Source organism: Theropithecus gelada, chromosome 8 (genome assembly GCF_003255815.1).
Source record: "Theropithecus gelada isolate Dixy chromosome 8, Tgel_1.0, whole genome shotgun sequence".
Lineage (NCBI taxonomy): Eukaryota > Metazoa > Chordata > Mammalia > Primates > Cercopithecidae > Theropithecus > Theropithecus gelada.
Window position 1 is genome coordinate 69,075,359 of NC_037676.1, and position 17,577 is coordinate 69,092,935.

At 40.7% G+C, this 17,577-nt stretch overlaps 1 protein-coding gene across 4 annotated transcripts in view; it reads left to right on the forward strand.

Annotated features, from left to right (window-relative positions):
- LOC112630067 (serine/threonine-protein kinase Sgk3) overlaps positions 1–17,577 on the forward strand; it is a 191,998-nt gene that overhangs the window by 118,083 nt on the left and 56,338 nt on the right. For all 4 annotated transcript variants that reach the window (XM_025394128.1, XM_025394126.1, XM_025394127.1 and 1 more), the window contains 3 exons: positions 4,266–4,482; positions 10,023–10,106; positions 15,891–15,963. In XM_025394128.1, the coding sequence (XP_025249913.1) occupies positions 4,387–4,482; positions 10,023–10,106; positions 15,891–15,963 (253 nt within the window). In that variant the 5' untranslated portion in view covers positions 4,266–4,386. The remainder of the gene's footprint in view (positions 1–4,265; positions 4,483–10,022; positions 10,107–15,890; positions 15,964–17,577) is intronic.

The following is a 17,577-nucleotide window of genomic DNA, read 5'->3' on the forward strand; positions in this document are numbered from 1 at the left end:
AGTTTTTGATAGTGGTACTGATTTCTGAGCTTTTCCCATGGATGTGGTATACTTTTTGATTACTTTCTTAGTAGGAAAAGGGGAGACAGTTCCAGAAGCTTCTTCATGGCCTTTTCTCTCATTATAGCTTCTATGACATGGGACAGGGAACCAATATGGGAATTTCCACTACAATTCTGTTACTAGGGAAATAAGCACAGGATGGGCCTGTCGTCCCACTGGACCCACTGGGAGACAGACTTACTCTCTGACCTTACCTCTGGAAGTCCCACTCTGACTTGTAGACCATGTTCTGGGTCTCTAGGAGATTAGTGTTATTTCAGAGCTAGTATCTACTAGCGCTTGGGAGGATTATATATTCCCATTTCTGTAGTGGACAGTCATCCTGGGGAATTGCTACAGGTCCTTCTCAGGAAAGGCCTGGAGAAAGATCAACAGTATATGCCTGTGGCCGTTTAAAGGGTCACAATACGCTGGGTGTGGTGGCTCATGCCTACAATCCCAGCACTTTGGGAGGCCGATATGGGCAGTTTGCTTGAGCTCTGGAGTTCGAGACCAGCCTGGCCAACATGACGAAACCCTATCTCTACCAAAAATACAAAAATTAGCCAGGCATGGTGGTGCATGCCTGTAGTCCCAGCTACTTGGGAGGCTGAGGTGAGAGGATTGCTTGAACCCTGGAGGTGGAGGTTACAGTGACCCAAGATTGCGCCCTGCACTGCAGCTTAGGCGACAGAATGAGACCCCATCTCAAAAAAAAAAAGAGAAAAAAGGTCACAATAATCTTATTAGTCTTCCTTGATCTAAGATCCTTTGAATATATTCCTGTATGTGCTCTCCACACTCCCACTGGTAAATAAATTGTTGAGATCCTAAAATATTTTGTTATAAAGGCAGTTTTCTCCCAGAATAGACTTGGAACTTCTTTCTGGGGTCTTTTGGGTTATGAGACAATGAAAGATGGTGGGAGTAGATAGTGAAGAGAATTAGCATCCCTTGTGAAACAACTTGAAAAGAGTTTTATTGAGAAGGAGGCGTTTGGATGCAGGGTATTCTCTGAGAGATACAGACAGCTGCTTTCAGCAAGGAAGTTCAGCTGAATTTGGGGATCAGCATTCTTAGCCTCATCTATGCCTACCCAAATGCCTGCGTCTATGATTCAAGTCATTCTCCTTTCCAGCCAGTGCCGTATGTTAACACATTAGACTTTGCAGGATTATATATTGAATTGGCTCTGCAACCCTAGCCATCAAACCCTGGGCTTGATCCTTAGTCTTCTCAGCTCGGCAACTATAAGAGATGAAGTACTCTAATAAAACAGCCACGGGTTTTCTACCCATCTCTTTGGGAATTCACAGCTTTAACTTTGTCATTTGCTTTAGGCACATTCTCAAGGACAGCCAGAAGCAGCCCCAGCCCACATTGCAGTCTCTGAAGTCAGTGTTTTTATCTGCTACTTGGACTTTGAGCACTCTCCACCTGCACTCCATCCTGTGACACTATGCACAGGTAGTAGTTTGAGCGATCATGATGTCACTGTGTGCCATCCCCTCCCCCCATGGGAAGATTTTCAGGACACTTGTCAAGTACACATTCCATTTGTGAGGCTGTGTTTCCTGCGGTCTTCTTGGTACCAGTTAACTGCCTCAGTCATATGACACACTCAAATGTAGTTGAAGGGAGTTTAACAAAGGGATTGTTAACTAAGATGTTGTGGGCAGGATTAGAGGAACCATCATGGCTTGTTGAAGCACCTCTTTACTAGCAAAGTCAGGAAGCTGTTATTATTCCCAGGCCCTTCAGCTGTAGCTGTGGAAGAGGGGCTGCCTGCTAGGAACTGTGGGCTTAGGTGGGTAAACCACTGATGTCAGAAAGGGACCAGGGGAACAAATATCTTAGCGCCATGCTTCTCTTACCCTGTAATTTGTTAGTGACTCTCATGGCTGCATCCAGCCAGAGGGCAAAGGCAAAGTAGTGTGCAGTCCGTAGAGCTCAGACTTCTGGACATGTGGCTGGGTGGAGAAAGAGTGGCATTTGGGTCTGGAAGGGCAGATAGAGACTGTCAAGTGCAATTGCCAAACTGGAACCTTTGGCTCAGGTTTGAGTGTGCTTCTTGAGTGTAGACTTCTACACTTAACTGCCAGCTGTACCTGTTCTCTTAGATGTCCCCTGGGTACCTTGCAGGAAACAAGTTGTCCTGCCTACCATCTCTTTCCTTCTCCTTTATTCCTGATGCTACTTAATGTGATACCTTACTGTCCCTTCCAAAAGGAGGACCTGAGGAATTCTGCTTCTGTGGGCTATAGCACAGCAAGGCACTCACATAAAGTAACAGCAGTACCTGCCACCCTGAGCCCCACATTCTCAAGGGAGAGGTGTGGAAAGTGTAGCTCATAACCTTCACCTTCTCAGTATCTCTGCTGCAGGAGGAGAAGCATGGGTTAATGTGACTTCTAAGGTTCCAGGACAGGGCCAGTCTGCCTTAGAAGTACAATAGGTTCCACCTGCTCTCATGCTTAGGCAGTGACAGGCAGGCCAGGCTCTGGTCAGGTGCTTCCCTGGTCTTAGTGGGGCAAAGCAGCTACTATTATGGGGCTTTAGAATGCTATAATTTACAGACAGATGCTGTACTCTTTGTTGAGGCGGGACCAATTACTTGTCTGTATATTCAACAACGAATTCAGCTACACAGAAATATTTCTGACTGCTGGGCGCAGTGGTTCACGCCTGTAATCCCAGCACTTTGGGAGGCCGAGGCAGACGGATCACCTGAGGTCAGGAGTTTGAGACCAGCCTGACCAACATGGAGAAACGCCGTCTCTACTAAAAATACAAAATTAGTTGGACGAGGTGGCACGTACCCGTAATCCCAGCTACTTGGGAGGCTGAGGCAGGAGAATCGCTTGAACCCGGGAGGCGGAGGCTACAGGGAGCCAAGATCACGCCATTGCTCTCCAGCCTGGGGTGACAAGAGCAAAACGTCGTCTCAAAAAAAAAAAAAGAAATCTTTCTGACTGCATTTCCAGCAGCAAATCCAACAAGGGAAGCTTTGAATCATCTCAAAGGAAGCATTCTTATAATCAGTTAAAACTCATTATACCTGAATATTCAATGCCTGCTGATATATATTTTAAGTCATTACCTGAATATAATTTATTTATAGTGACCAGATCTGTTACGGCGACTTCCTGAAACTGACCATCCAGGGAAATTATCCAAGCATACTGACACTTTAAAAAGTATTATTTAGTCTGAGTGTGGTGGCTCATGCCTGTAATCCTAGCACTTTGGGAGATTAAGTTGGAAGGAATGCTTGAGCCCAGGAGTTCAAGACCAGCCTGGGCAATGTAATGAGACCCCGTATCTTAAGAAAAAAACAAAAAAAAGTATTGTTTGAGCCAGGCGTGATGGTCTGTGCCTATAGTCGCAGCTACTTGGGAGGCTCAAGCAGGAACATCACTTGAGCCTAGGAGTTTGAGGCTGCAGTGCAGCATGATTGTATCTGTGAATAGCTACTGCATTCTAACCTAGGCAACATAGCAACACCCTGTCTCTAAAAGAAAGGTATTATTTGGTGTCATGTGGTGTCAGAGTATGGGCTGCTGTGTGTAGCAAAGGTGACATCAGTGTGACATCTCTAGCCCTTTATTCATGAGTGGGATGATATTAACATACTGCATTTATTTTGTAGGAAGATCTACGGTAGTGTCTCTGACCAGAGGTTCAGTACAAAAGAATAATCCACAGTTATAATGAAGCATAGTACAGTGGTTAAGAGTTGGAACTCTGGAGTCAGATGGCCTGGGTTCAAATCCGGGATGTATGAATTATTTCACCTCTCTGTGTTTCAGTTGCCTTATTTGTAAAATGAGTAAATAGTTATGTCCTATACAGGATTGTAATCTGAATTGTTCAGCACACTTGACCAGTTCATCCTGATTCAGGAAGTCTGAAAACCACACTTTGGTTACCTCCAACTAGATCTTTTCTACGTGAGAGTTAGTGCTTAGTCTACACGAACTGAGGTGTGTAAGTTACTGGAATTTCCTAATAGGAAGGAAGGTAGATGGACTGCAGATATTTGTGGGTTGTAGTAGGAACACAGTAGAAACTAAATCTCTAACCTGGGCTGAGACTGATGAGCAAAAGTAAATTCCTGCCAGAATAAATGTAAAATTAGTCCCATGCTTAAGGAATAACCGTCATAGTATGTTAAAATTGTTTTTGTTAATCACTTCTTTTTTTTTTTTTTTCTGTTGGTTAAGGTTGCATGATGGAATTTGAACATTACTTCAAGAGGTGTTATGTTTTGGATTAGTTAATTGAGTTTGTCCTCTGCTGACTGTTTCTTCGGACGCAATTTTTGGTGTGCTCTTGAGGGATTAAATGCAAAGAGATCATACCATGGACTACAAGGAAAGCTGCCCAAGTGTAAGCATTCCCAGCTCTGATGAACACAGAGAGAAAAAGAAGAGGTTTACTGTAAGTACTTAACATTAAGCATGTGGAAAAAAATTGAATATAGAGAATATTTTCATTTCTGCTTTTCTTCTCCAACCTAGAACACCCGCTTCCCCATCTCCCACATACCTGGGTTTTACTTCTTTCACATAATCTGTTCTCCACAAAGTCTTCTGTGGCTACCGTAATGGAATAAATTTTCCTTTTTTAGTCTCTTTACTTACCCTCTTGGAGAATTGGAGAATTGTATGAAACTATCTAACTAATCCTCTTTTTTTTTTTTTTTTTGAGACAGAGTCTCATTCTGTCACCAGGCTGGAGTGCAGTGGTACAACCTCTGCTCACTGCCTCCTGGGTTCAACCTTTGCCTCCTGGGTTCAAGTGATTCTCCTGCCTCAGCCTCCTGAGTAGCTGGGACTACAGCCACGTGCCACCACGCCCAGCCAATTTTTGTATTTTTAGTAGAGATGGGGTTTTACCATATTGGTCAGGATGGTCTTGATCTCTTGACCTCGTGATCCGCCCACCTTGGCGTCCCAAAGTGCTGGGATTACAGGCGTGAGCCACCACACCTGACCGTATCTAACTAATCTTCTTGGGTTTTTTTTTTTTTTTTTTTGAGACAGAGTCTGACACTGTCACCCAGGCTGGAGTGCAGTGGCGCGATCTTGGCTCACTGCAAGCTCCGCCTCCTGGTTCATGCCATTCTCCTGCGTCAGCCTCCCGAGTAGCTGGGACTATAGGCGCCCGCCACCATGCCCAGCTACTAACTAATCTTCTTAACAGAAAATGTGCATGTGCATACACATGGATCTGCACACACACTTACAATTTGCATGCACTGTCAGGAATTAATGGACTCCTGAAGACATCGATTTCATATTAAGAACTACTGTCCTGAAATGTTTATAGTATCTGTCAGTTTTAAAATATTTAATTCAGTATTTTTTTTGTTTTTACCTTAAAGGCTAAGCCATTTCTAATTTTATCATTTATCACTGTAGTATCTACTACAGGGCTTTATAAAGAGTAAGCACAATGAACATTTGCTCAATCTGTGTATCAGTTTTTATTATTGGAGAACAGTGACTTTTCTAATTAGTGTGCTGAAACATACAATATTGTATGTAGTTCCAGTAGTCCTATTAGTACATACAGAGGTCTTGTGCCCTCCTCCCCCTGAAAAAAAGAAGCCATTTATCATGTATATTACTGATATGCTCTTCCTCGTAACTCCCCACTCTGTCCTCACCTACAGAGTTGGAACTCTGGAGTCAGATGGCCTGGGTTCAAATCTGGGATGTATGAATTACTTCACCTGTCTGTGTTTCAGTTGCCTTATTTGTAAAATGAGTAAATAACTGTGTACTATACAAGACTGTAATCTGAATTGTTCAGCACACTTGACCAGTTCATCCTGATGCAGGAAGTCTGAAAACCACACTTTGGTTACTTCCAACTAGATCTTTTCTATGTTGTATGAGTAATATGAAGAAATTCATTTAGCCCAATTCTGTTTAATACTTAGTCTGATCTAATAATTTAACCAGGTCTCAGGATAAAATGCTTAGCCTCTCTTCTACTTTCTTTCTCTTACTTGAACACACATCCTCCTCAGGTTGGCATCATGGTTTATGGAAGGAGAGGTGTCCCCTTTCACAATATTGTTGAGTTGGTGAATGACCTCATGGTAGCCTGGTGAAGCCTCTTGAGTTCTTGTCGTCCCTCTAGATCTTTGTTTTTTGAGCTGTAAAGTGGCTGGTCTGGCAGATAGCCAGCTATGACTGACCTGATAACCTGGGCATTTTGCTGGCATCCATTGCTGGCACCTTCAGTTGATGAACTAGCTTGTGATCTCTTTGTTGACTTGACCAGGGTCTTGCGGCAACTCTCCACTGACTCAGTACCTTGGCCCTTGATAGCTGTAGAGCCCCCTGAGGCTCTGACATGTCCTTCTCCTGCTCCTGGCTCAGTGGTCCAACCCAGCCTCTAAAAAGGGGGTTACCTGGTCACTGCCAGTTGAGTCCCATGACAGGTGACTTTCAACTCAGAGTCCCCGTCATAGGGCAGTTGAGGAAAGCTGAGGAGTTAAACTAAATCTCTCTGCCTTCTTAACTAGGTGGGGCTGGGTGCCAGAAAATGATGGTTTTCTCTCAAGGTCTCAGACAAGGAGCAGGGAAAGCATTCCCTCTGTCCTCTCTTCCTTAACAGACACACCTGCCACACTTGGCACCACATCCCAGAGCAGATAAATTGCAATGTGTTTCTGACCATATACCCCTTCTGAGCTTCTACATTGCAGGAATATCTTAAACAGTAGGCATTTGTTGCACATTTGTATAAGCAAATTTTTAGCAGTATCACATTGAAGGTAAACAAAGGTTGATATACCTAGAATAAAACGGTAGAGTGTGTGAAAGTTTTTCTTCCTTCCTTCCCCCTCCTTATTTTTGCCTTTGGGTCATTCTTTCCTCGAGAGGATACCTCCTGCCAAGTTTGATGGAAGTTCACACATAGCAAATGTCAGCAGATTATCTCGTGTGTCCTTTGATTTTCCAGGCTGGAAGTATTTCCATGTCTTCTGTAGGATGGTTGAGGAGACCTGTAACATTTCTCTTACCCAGCTGTTTTTACGCTGTGCACTGAGTTCTCAAAGGCCCTAACTAAATCACCTTATTCATTTACTTCCTTCAGATTCTCAAATATTGCCTTATTAGAGAGGCATATTCTGACCACCCTATAAAAAACAGCACCTTCACACCCCACGCTACCCCTCTCATTCTGTCTTGCTTTCCCTCCTGCCACATTTCGTGTTTGTTTATATGTGCCGCTTTTGAGTAGAATGCAAGGTTATTTGAAGCAAGGACTTCTTCATTATCGTTTCACCAGCCCCTAGAACAAAGATAGTAGGAATTCAAATAAGTATTTGTTGAATTGTTCATCTGTTATTTGCTGATTACTACAGTGTAGTCCTCAATCCTCAAGAAACTTGGTTCTCTCAGTGCAGATAGACCCCATCCCACCCAACACAGATGCTCTGTTCAGCCTAGGTACCCGTGTTATCGATAATATTTTTATGTTTTTAATTAATTAATTAATTAATTTTTTTTTTTTTTTTTGAGACGGAATCTCGCTCTGTTGCCAGGCTGGAGTGCAGTGGCACAATCTAGGCTCACTGCAACCTCCACTTCCTGGGTTCAAGCGATTCTACTGCCTCAGCCTCCCGAGTAGCTGGGACTACAGGTGCATGCCACCATGCCCAGCTAATTTTTTTTGTGTGTATGTGTGTGTATTTATATATATATATATATATATATATATATATATATATATTCCTTTTTTTTTTTTTTTAGTAGGGACGGGGTTTCACCATGTTGGCAAGGTCTCTATCTCTTGCGTGATCCACCTGCCTTGGCCTCCAAAAGTGCTGGAATTACAGGCATGAGCCACCGCGCCCAGCCTGAATTTAAATTTAATAGAGACAGGTCTTGCTATGTTGAATAGGTTGGTCTTGAACTCCTGGACTCAAGTGGTTCTCCTGCCTCAGCCTTCCGATGCTTTGGGATTACAGAAATGAGCCACCACGCCCAGCCTTGATAATATTTTTATACTCTAGTTTGCATAGGTAGTTTATATAGTTCTATGCCATGAAGCTTCTAACAGGGAAATGTGTTGCATTGTAGGTGTCTTGACTTAAGCCAAGTCTAAATTATATTTTCATTTATCCACTTGAGAAATTGTGAGTTTCTATGTCATATTCTAGGCACTGGGGATACAGTGGAACAAGAGTGACATTAGCCCTAGCTCTCAAGGAACTTTCATTAACTAGGGCAAGACAGACAATAAGGAAATATGCAAATAAGATAATTTCATATTGTATTAAGTATTGTACTGTTTCCTGTGAAATTCTGTTAGATTTCACAGGGAATCTAATCTTGTTTTGCTTTTTACCAATGGAAGTATTTTTAAGGATTTGATTAGTTTTTGTTTTTGTCTACTATTTTATTAGTACATATTTAATAAGCACTTGTTTATAAATCATACTGTTAATTCATAATTTCACAAGGCTTTATCTTGCCTTCTGTAAATATATTTGCCGCAGAGCTGCTCCAGCTTGGAACCTAGACTTGCTCCTGGTCTTGGCTGTATTTGGGTAGCCAGGGGAGGCCACCTGAACTTTCTAAGGTCCATTCTTCTCACCAAGTCAGCACAAATAATTCAAGAAACTCACAATCATATAAACTTAAGTGTTTTATTCTCTTACAGCAGTTCTGCTTCTAGGCTTGTCTGATCCTGAGTGCCATGTGAGATAAATCTCTTGTCTAGTCTTACTCAACATCACTTGAACCTTGGCTAAGTTTTTTGCCCTCTACTTCTGCATACTGTCCATGGGGGGGGGGGTATCAAATTAATTCTAACATCTTACACGTAATAGCTTCCTCTAAGACAACCAGATTCCTTTTCGGTTAAGACCAAGAGAGCCAGATTACCATCCTGCAGCTCATGTAGGGTGTCTCATGTATAGTGGGGGGTTATAATATTTGTTCTGCTTACTTCATAGGGTTGTTGGATTATGATTATATGAGGTTATGTATACTTGAAAATACTGAATATGGAAGATAATACTAGGAAATCTGAGAATAAATTCTTATTAATAGTTTGAAAACTACTATGTGAAAGGTGACCTAAAACTACTATGTGAAAGATGAAGAGAACTAATAATTGAAGGTTTTTTATGAAGCAAGTATCACTTTTGAAAATACTTTGTAAGTTCAAGGTAGTAATTACTGCTAGGGAAGAAGAGAGGAAAGTGGCAACAATTGAATCTATAGTATTTTATTCTTTGGCAAAAAAATCTGAAGCAAGAATGGCAAAATGTTAGAAATTCAGTAGATCCAAATAATGAGCACGTGGGTGTTGACTATGTTATTCCCTGAAAATCACAGAAATATTTTGTAACATTTGAAAAATAAAATATCACCTGTTTTTTTTCGTGACCTCATATTCTTCCCATCACAAGATACCACTTTTTTTCCCTCAAGTCATGATCTCGCTTTTGACACTCAGGCTGGAGTGCAGTGGTGTGATCTCAGCTCACTACAGCCTCGACTTACCTGGGCTCAAGCAGTCCTCTTACCTCAGCCTCCCGCGTAGCTGGGACTACAGGTGTGTACACCATCCCTGGCTAATTTTTAAGTTTTTTGTAAAGACGGGGTCTCCCTATGTTGCCCAGGCTGGTCTCCAGCTCCTACGCTCAAGTGATCCTCCCACCTCAGCCTCACAAAGTGCTGAGATTACAGGCATGACCCACTGAGCCCAGCCAAGAATACCATTTGACAAGATTCAATAAGTGCTTTAATTGGTATGTTTATGTATCTTGGAGAATCATATAAAAATGTTAATGTTAGTATCAGTTTCAGAATATGAAAATATCAGCCTTATTGAAAGAGCCAGACTGTTTCAAAATATATATATATATGAAAACAGGTTTAATGTATTTAAGTAGCTAATGGGTTTTTTGCAATTAAATTTTGTTACATTGTTACTTTTTATTTCCACAGGTTTATAAAGTTCTGGTTTCCGTGGGAAGGAGTGAATGGTTTGTCTTCAGGAGATATGCAGAGTTTGATAAACTTTACAACACTGTAAGTAATAGTCTACAAGATTTCTAATTAAAAGAAAGCACCTGAGAAAACCCCAAAATAAGAGAAATGTATTTGAATGATTAAGTTGATACTGACATATTAATATGTCAGACAAGCAGACAAAGGTAAGAGATTCTTCAAAAACATCCTAACTTTGGAATGCTTACAAAGAAAGGGTAGAGAGAGGACTGCTGAACAATTCCAAATAAACCATTAAAAATATGAGAACTAGATAAAATACCTTTTAATGTCATAAAAAATTAGAAGTCAGTTCTTTCTACCTACCTCTCTGATAAGTGTTAATCATCATGGTATTTCTGGTTAAACTGCCTACTGTAAGCTTTATGTTTGAAAGTCTGTCACGAACCTATCTCCCTTCCATAGTTTGTTTCCATTCTTAGAGATATGTCTTAGGTTCCAGATTTTAAGTAGTTAACGCAACTGAAATGACTATTGACTTTTAGAGTTCTGACAGCTACCTAAGTGGTGAGATCTAAGAGACCATTAGCTATTTAAATTACTAAAACCTGTTTCTATATTTTCATAACTCAGATACTAAATAGTATTCATAATCTAGTGTTTACAGTATATACAGTACATACTTGCTAAAGTAGGCAGCAAAGAGCCAGGCATGATGGTTCACATCTGTAATTCCAGCACTTTGGGAGGCTGAGGCAGAAGGAACATTTGAGCCTAGGAGTTCAGAGGGTACAGTGAGGCATGATTGCCCCATTGCACAGCCATCTGGGCAATATAGCAAGACCCCATCTAAAAAAATAAAGGCAGCAAGACCACCATGGTCACTGTCATACATCAGTCCATATCTTCCACAGGTAGCAGTGTTTGTGAAGATCATACATAGAAACTAAAGCATACCTCTTGAGTTATTAATAGCTATTATGGAACTCCAGGTCATTAAGACGGTCCTGAATTTAAAGTTTTGCTTCAGTTAAGAACAAAAGCAATTGTGCCTCAAATCCTCTGTTTGTTTATTTATTTATTTGTTTGTTTGTTTATGTGTTTGTTTATTTATTTTTGAGAGATGGTCTTGCTCTGTCACCCAGGCCGGAGTGCAGTGGCACAATCTTGGCTCACTACAACGTACTTTGCCTCCCATGTGCAAGCGATTCTCATGCCTCAGCCTCCCAAGTAGCTGGGATTACAAGCATGAGTTACTACGCCTGGCTAGTGTTTTTGTAGTTTTAGTAGAGATGGGGTTTTGCCATGTTGGCCAGGCTGGTCTCAAAGTCCTGGCCTCATGTGATCCGCCCACTTAGGTCTCCTAACGTGCTGAGATTACAGCTATGGGCCACTGTCCTTGGCCTCAAGTCCCAAATTGAAATTCCTCTGCTCTCATGTATTAATAAATAGGGATCTCCCAGTGTCATTGTTTAATGAATGGTAGATTACTAGGCATTCTCTGGAAAAACTCTTGTTATATATTTAAGAACAGAATTTTGGGCTGGGCACGTGGCTCACGCCTGTAATCCCAGCACGTTGGGAGGCTGAGGCGGGCGGATCACGAGGTCAGGAGATCGAGACCATCCTGGCTAACATGGTGAAACCCCATCTCTACTAAAAATACAAAAAATTAGCTGGGCATGGTGGTGGGCACCTGTAGTCTCAGCTACTTGGGAGGCTAAGGCAGGAGAATGGCGTGAACCCAGAAGGCAGAGGTTGCAGTGAGCCAAGATTGTGCCACCGCCCTCCAGCCTGGGCCACAGAGCGAGACTCTATCTCAAAAAAAAAAAAAGAAGGGAATTTTAAAATTTCTTAACCCTGTCTCTTGATTTTAAACATAGGAATAAATATATGCCTGTGGGTTATTATTTGTAAGATATTTTTGAATATGAGGAAAGTTACACATATATCAATTAAGAAACAAATTCCTAAATGGGTCAGAATGAATCAAACAATGTCTAGCTGTACCACTTCCTGTGTTTTGTTAAGTCATGAAAATTACACTTCTGATTCATCTTTATTTAGCATTTCACTATCTGTATATTTGTTCCTAATACTCAGATCACTTGCTACTTGAAATTGAATTTCTGAAGATAATACTGCAATTTAAAAATATTTATTTTTTCCTATGTAAAATTAATAGGGAGACTCCATCTCTACAAAAAAAATAAAAATAAGAAGTTAGTGTAGTGGCACATACCCATAGTTCTGGCTACTTCAGAGGCTGTGGTAGGAGGACCACTTGAGCCTGGGTGGTTGAGGCTGCAATGAGCCATGACCATGCCACTGCACTCTTGATACCCTGTCTCAAAACAAAAACTAGAACAAAACACCTGTAATGTTGCTGCTCAGAAATAACTTAACATTTTACGTTTTCTTCTGTTCTTCAGTTTTTCTTTAATGCATATGCAACTGCACTCACTAGATACAGGTTGAGTATCCTTTATCTGAAATACTTGGAACCAGAGTGATTTGGATTTCAAATTTTTTTCAAATTTTGGAATATTTGAGTTGTACTTACCAGTTAACCATCCCAAATCTGAAAATCTGAAATCTGAAATGCCCCAGTGAGCATTTCCTTTGAGCACTCAAAAAGTTACTGGTTTTGCAGCATTTCAGATTTTCAGATTTGTGATATTCAACCTGTGTAGTTTTAGATATTTGCTTCATCAAAGTATATTGAGATAGGTTTTTTTTTTCCTGTAATTAAAGTTATACTGTTGAAACAATAGTAATAAGAGTTTGTACATGGAAATATCTTCCATAAGTTTTTAGTGATTTTTTAAAAAATGGCTTATATTGGAGGCTGAGTGAGGGTTGAAATGTTAGCTCATTTTGAAACTCTTGAATATGCATTATCTACATGTTCAGCATGTCTTTGAGGAGTGTGTAAATCCACCTGTACCCATCAGGATGCCTGGGTTATGCTCGGGTAAAAATAACATGACTGTAGTGTCTGTGTCTCTCTCTTTCTTTCTCTCTCTCTCTCTCTCTCACACACACACACACACACACACCGCATACACCACATACATTTGAGACTTCTTTCTGTCTTTTGCTTAAAATATTTCGTAGGCTAGATTTACCTTCTAAAGATGTTGTCTTGTGAAACTCTTCATAAGAGGAAGGGGTGTAGGGAATGTCATCTAAAAACTCAGCATTGTGGAGATCCACACTGGTAGTGTGTCATCATGATTTTAATAGCAGGTGATTAATTAAATTGTTAATATTTGAGTATCTGTAAGCGTAAAAATAAAATAGGAAAGCTTGTTTGGGGTACCTCCATCCATGATCACTTTCATTCTCTCTTCTGTGAAACATCCCATCTTTCGACTTTTTGCAGAAGAGTTTCCTTAACTTGTAGTTCAGGTTTTATCATTCGTCTCCCTAATTTCTTTTGTATTTCTTTTCACCCTTTTTTCATTGTTCTTATTTCATCACTTTCTGTGTCTCTTTTTATGTAACTCCTTGTAATTCTGCCTCCTGTAGTGAGGGGCAAAGAAAAAAATAGGAAAATAGTTATTGGTTGAATTATTTGAAACTACAGAAATCAGGTTGAACCTGGTCTGGATTTCCCTAAGTTCGAAAACACAAATTATTTTCCTGTACTCCTTTTAGAATAAAAGAAAAGAAAAAATCTCTAGGCATTTTGGCAACTTCAATGTGTCCTTTATGACTAGTGTATATTTTAAACTTTTTATTATAGAAATTGTCAAACACAGGCGAGGAACAGTGGCTCACACCTATAATCCTAGCACTTTGCAAGGCTGAGGCAGGAGGATTGCTTGAGCTCAGGAGTTCAACACCAGCCCGGGCAATGACTTAATGAGACTGTCTCTACAAAAAATAAAACAACTTGCTAGGTGTGGTGGTGTGTGCCCTGTGGTCCCAGCTACTCAGGAGGCTGAGGGGAGGATCACTTGAGCCCAGGAGGTCAGCACTGCATTCCAGCCTGGTTGATAGAGCTATAGACTATCTTAAGGGAAAAAAGAAAGAGAGAGGGAGAGGGGGAGGGGGAGGGAAGGGAAGGGGAAAGAGAAGGGAAAGGAAGTGGAGGGAGGGAGGGAGGAAGGAAGGAAGGAAGGAAGGAAGGAAATTGTCAAACACATACAGAAGTAGACATACTAGTACCAATTCAGAAAATAATAATATGTTACCATCCAGCTTCAATAATTACTGATACATGGCCATTCCTGGTTCATCTCTATCCCTAGCCAGCTCATCATAATTTCAACACAAATTTCAGACATCATATCTTTTCATCTGTAAATATTTTAGTATACATCTCTAAAAGATAAAAATTCTTAAAAACAAAATGTATACACAGTATCATTACCACATCTAAAAATAAATGAACAGTAATGCCTTAATATCAGATATCCAGTTAGGGTTTATGTGACTGGTTGATAAGTCTGTTAAGTGTCATTTAATCACTAGGTTCCCCCTCTGCGTTTCTTTTCTTTCCTTTACACATTTTTTTCGTGTGTGTGTATGAAAAAAAACAAGATCATTTGTTTACATATTTTTCAGTCTGCATTTTACTGACAGCATGCCCCGTGCTGTAAAGTGATTAGTACATTCCTCTGTTCTTTGTATTTCCTATCAGTTGGTAGTTAGAGGTATCGTTTTGGGGTGTTTTGTTTGTTTGTTTGTATTTGGTGAGACGGGTTGTTGCTCTGTCACCCAGGCTGGAGTGCAATGGTGTGATCACAGTGCACTGCAACCTTGACCTCCCTGGTTCAAGTGATCCTCCCACCTCAGCCTCCTGCATACTGTATAGCTGGACTACACCCAGCTGTTTTTTTTTTTTTTTTTTGGTAGAGATAAGGCCTTGCTATGTTGCCCAGGCTGGTCTCAAACTCCTGAGCTCAAGCAATCCTCCCACATCAACCTCCCAAAGTGCTGGGATTACAGGCCTCAGTGAGCCATCATGCCCAGCTGAGATACAGTTTTTACATATGTGTGTGTATTTTTGACATCAAACTTATAATGAAAATATAACCCATTTTTGTGACTTAACTGCCCCAAATTTAATTTCCTCAGGGCCAAGTTTTCCTTCTCTGAAGACAAGCATATCTGATAAACAAATGTATTAGAAAAAATATATATATATTTGAGACGTGGTCTCACTCTGTTGCCCAGGCTGAAGTGCAATGGCATAATCATGGCTCACTGCAGCCTCAACCTTCCAGGCTCAAGCAATCCTCCCACCTCAGCCTTAGAAGTAGCTGGGACCACAGACATGTGCCACCATGACTAGGTATTTTTTTTTTATTTTATTTTTGTAGAGATGAGGTCTCACTTATTAGAATATTAGTAAGGGGAAGGTTAGAGCAGAAAGGATATTGAAAGCAAAATTCATCTACTTCCTTAGAAATCTATTGTCAATCCATGTAGAGAAAACACCAAGATCATATCTTCTCCTGAGATAATAAGTGAGTAATACGTATTCGGAACTGTAACACCAGGTTCTAGCCTAAGCACTTGCCATACATAATCTCCTTTAAAACAACCAATCTGTAAGGTAATTGTTAAAATTATCCTCACTTTACAGGCAGGAAAATGAGATGCAGATGTTGAGTATTTTATTCTAGGTCACATAGATACCAGGTATTTTATTGGGACCAAAAAAGATGACTAGTTTGTGACATTTTATTGGTATAATAAAATAATATTGTAATATTGTACTTCGGATGATCATAAATTCAAAAGTATGTCTTATGATGGATTTTCTTTAAAATCAGATTGTATTTGGCTTTGATGTATGCATAACTAGAAGACTTATAAAATTAGTTCATATAATGTTATTTTTAAAAATTTTAGTTAAAAAAACAGTTTCCTGCTATGGCTCTGAAGATTCCTGCCAAGAGAATATTTGGTGATAATTTTGATCCAGGTAAGAAACAACTTCATAGGCCAGCCATGAAGTGATCGTTGAAATTTGAAGAAGTAAATTAACATATTCATTGCACTGTATAGCAGTGCAGGACTTTAAAAGATCTCATGCCCTATGAAAATAATGCCTCAGGAAGGTGCTTACTGTCTACTAGGCATTGTTTTAAGTACTTCATGTGTTTTAATTTATTCGATCCTCACAATTTTGTGAGTTGGGTGTTATTGTTGTTATCACTATTTTTATAGATAAGGAAACTAAGACACATTAATTTGCCCAGGACCACATACAGATAGTAAAGGGCAGATTTGGAAGCTAAATTCAAGCAGTCTGACTTCAGATAAATTTATCTGTCTATGGGCTGGGTGTAGTGGCTCACACCTGTAATCGAAGTACTTTGGGAGTGCGAGGCAGGAGGATCACTTCAGGCCAGGAGTTTCGAGATCAGCCTGGGCAGCCTCATCGCTACAAAAATTTAAAGTTTAGCTGGGCATGGTGGCATGAACCTGTAGTCCCAGCTACTCAGGAGGCTGAGGTGAGAGGATTGCTTGAGGTCAGTAGTTCAAGGCTGCAGTGAGCTGTCATTGTGCCATTGCACTCCAGGCTGGGTGACAGAGGGAGACCCTATTAAAATTTTTTTTAATTGATCCTTCAAGTTAATTTGGGAAACTTTACTGACTTTAAATCAGTGTCATGAAGAATATTCACTTTTATATTCAGAAACATTAAATATATACTGTGTACATAGCAACTTGCAGACCTCTGAATGGGATACCAAAAAGATATCCTAGGCCGGGTGCAGTGGCTCACGCCTGTAATCCCAGCACTTTGGGAGGCCAGGGCGGGCGGATCACGAAGTCAGGAGATCAAGACCATCCTGGCTAACATGGTGAAACCCCATCTCTACTAAAACTACAAAAAATTAGCCAGGCGTGGTGGCATGCGCCTGTAGTCCCAGCTACTTGGGAGGCTGAGGCAGGAGAATCACTTGAACCCAGGAGGCAGAGGTTGCAGTGAGCTGAGATCGGCACCACTGCACTCCAGCCTAGGCAACAGAGCGAGACGTCATCTCAAAAAAAAAGATATCCTATTGCTCACCTGTGGGGAGCCCATTGACACACAAGGTCTCAGCATCTAGCACCTATATGACTAAAGCTGTGGGCATGGAATTTTCCCCTAGAACCCAAGAGATTAATAGAGGTCACAGGTATCTACTTATAGGGAAACAGAAGTCTTCTTATCCACCAGGAATTCTATCAGAAGAGTCATCTGTCTCTGCCACGGATGAATCCCAAATGGATTGCCCTCCTTCTGCAACTAATTTGCTTGTAACCAGTTAAATTAATACCTTACATGTCTGTGTAAGAAAAGAAAGAAAGAGAGAGAGATCTTGGTCACTACTCAAGATAAAAGCTCTAAGGTCCCTTATCTTGACTGTGCTTTCTCTCTCCATCCTAACTTCATACCATTCATTTTCCTCCCAGATCATATCACTGTATCCTATAGAATTCTACCCACCATTAACAGACTGCTCTTTATCCTGCATCTGTTTCACATTTCTTCCACATTCTTCCTTTAATTAAAACTTTTTTTCCCCCAGAGGCTGCTTTGCCTATA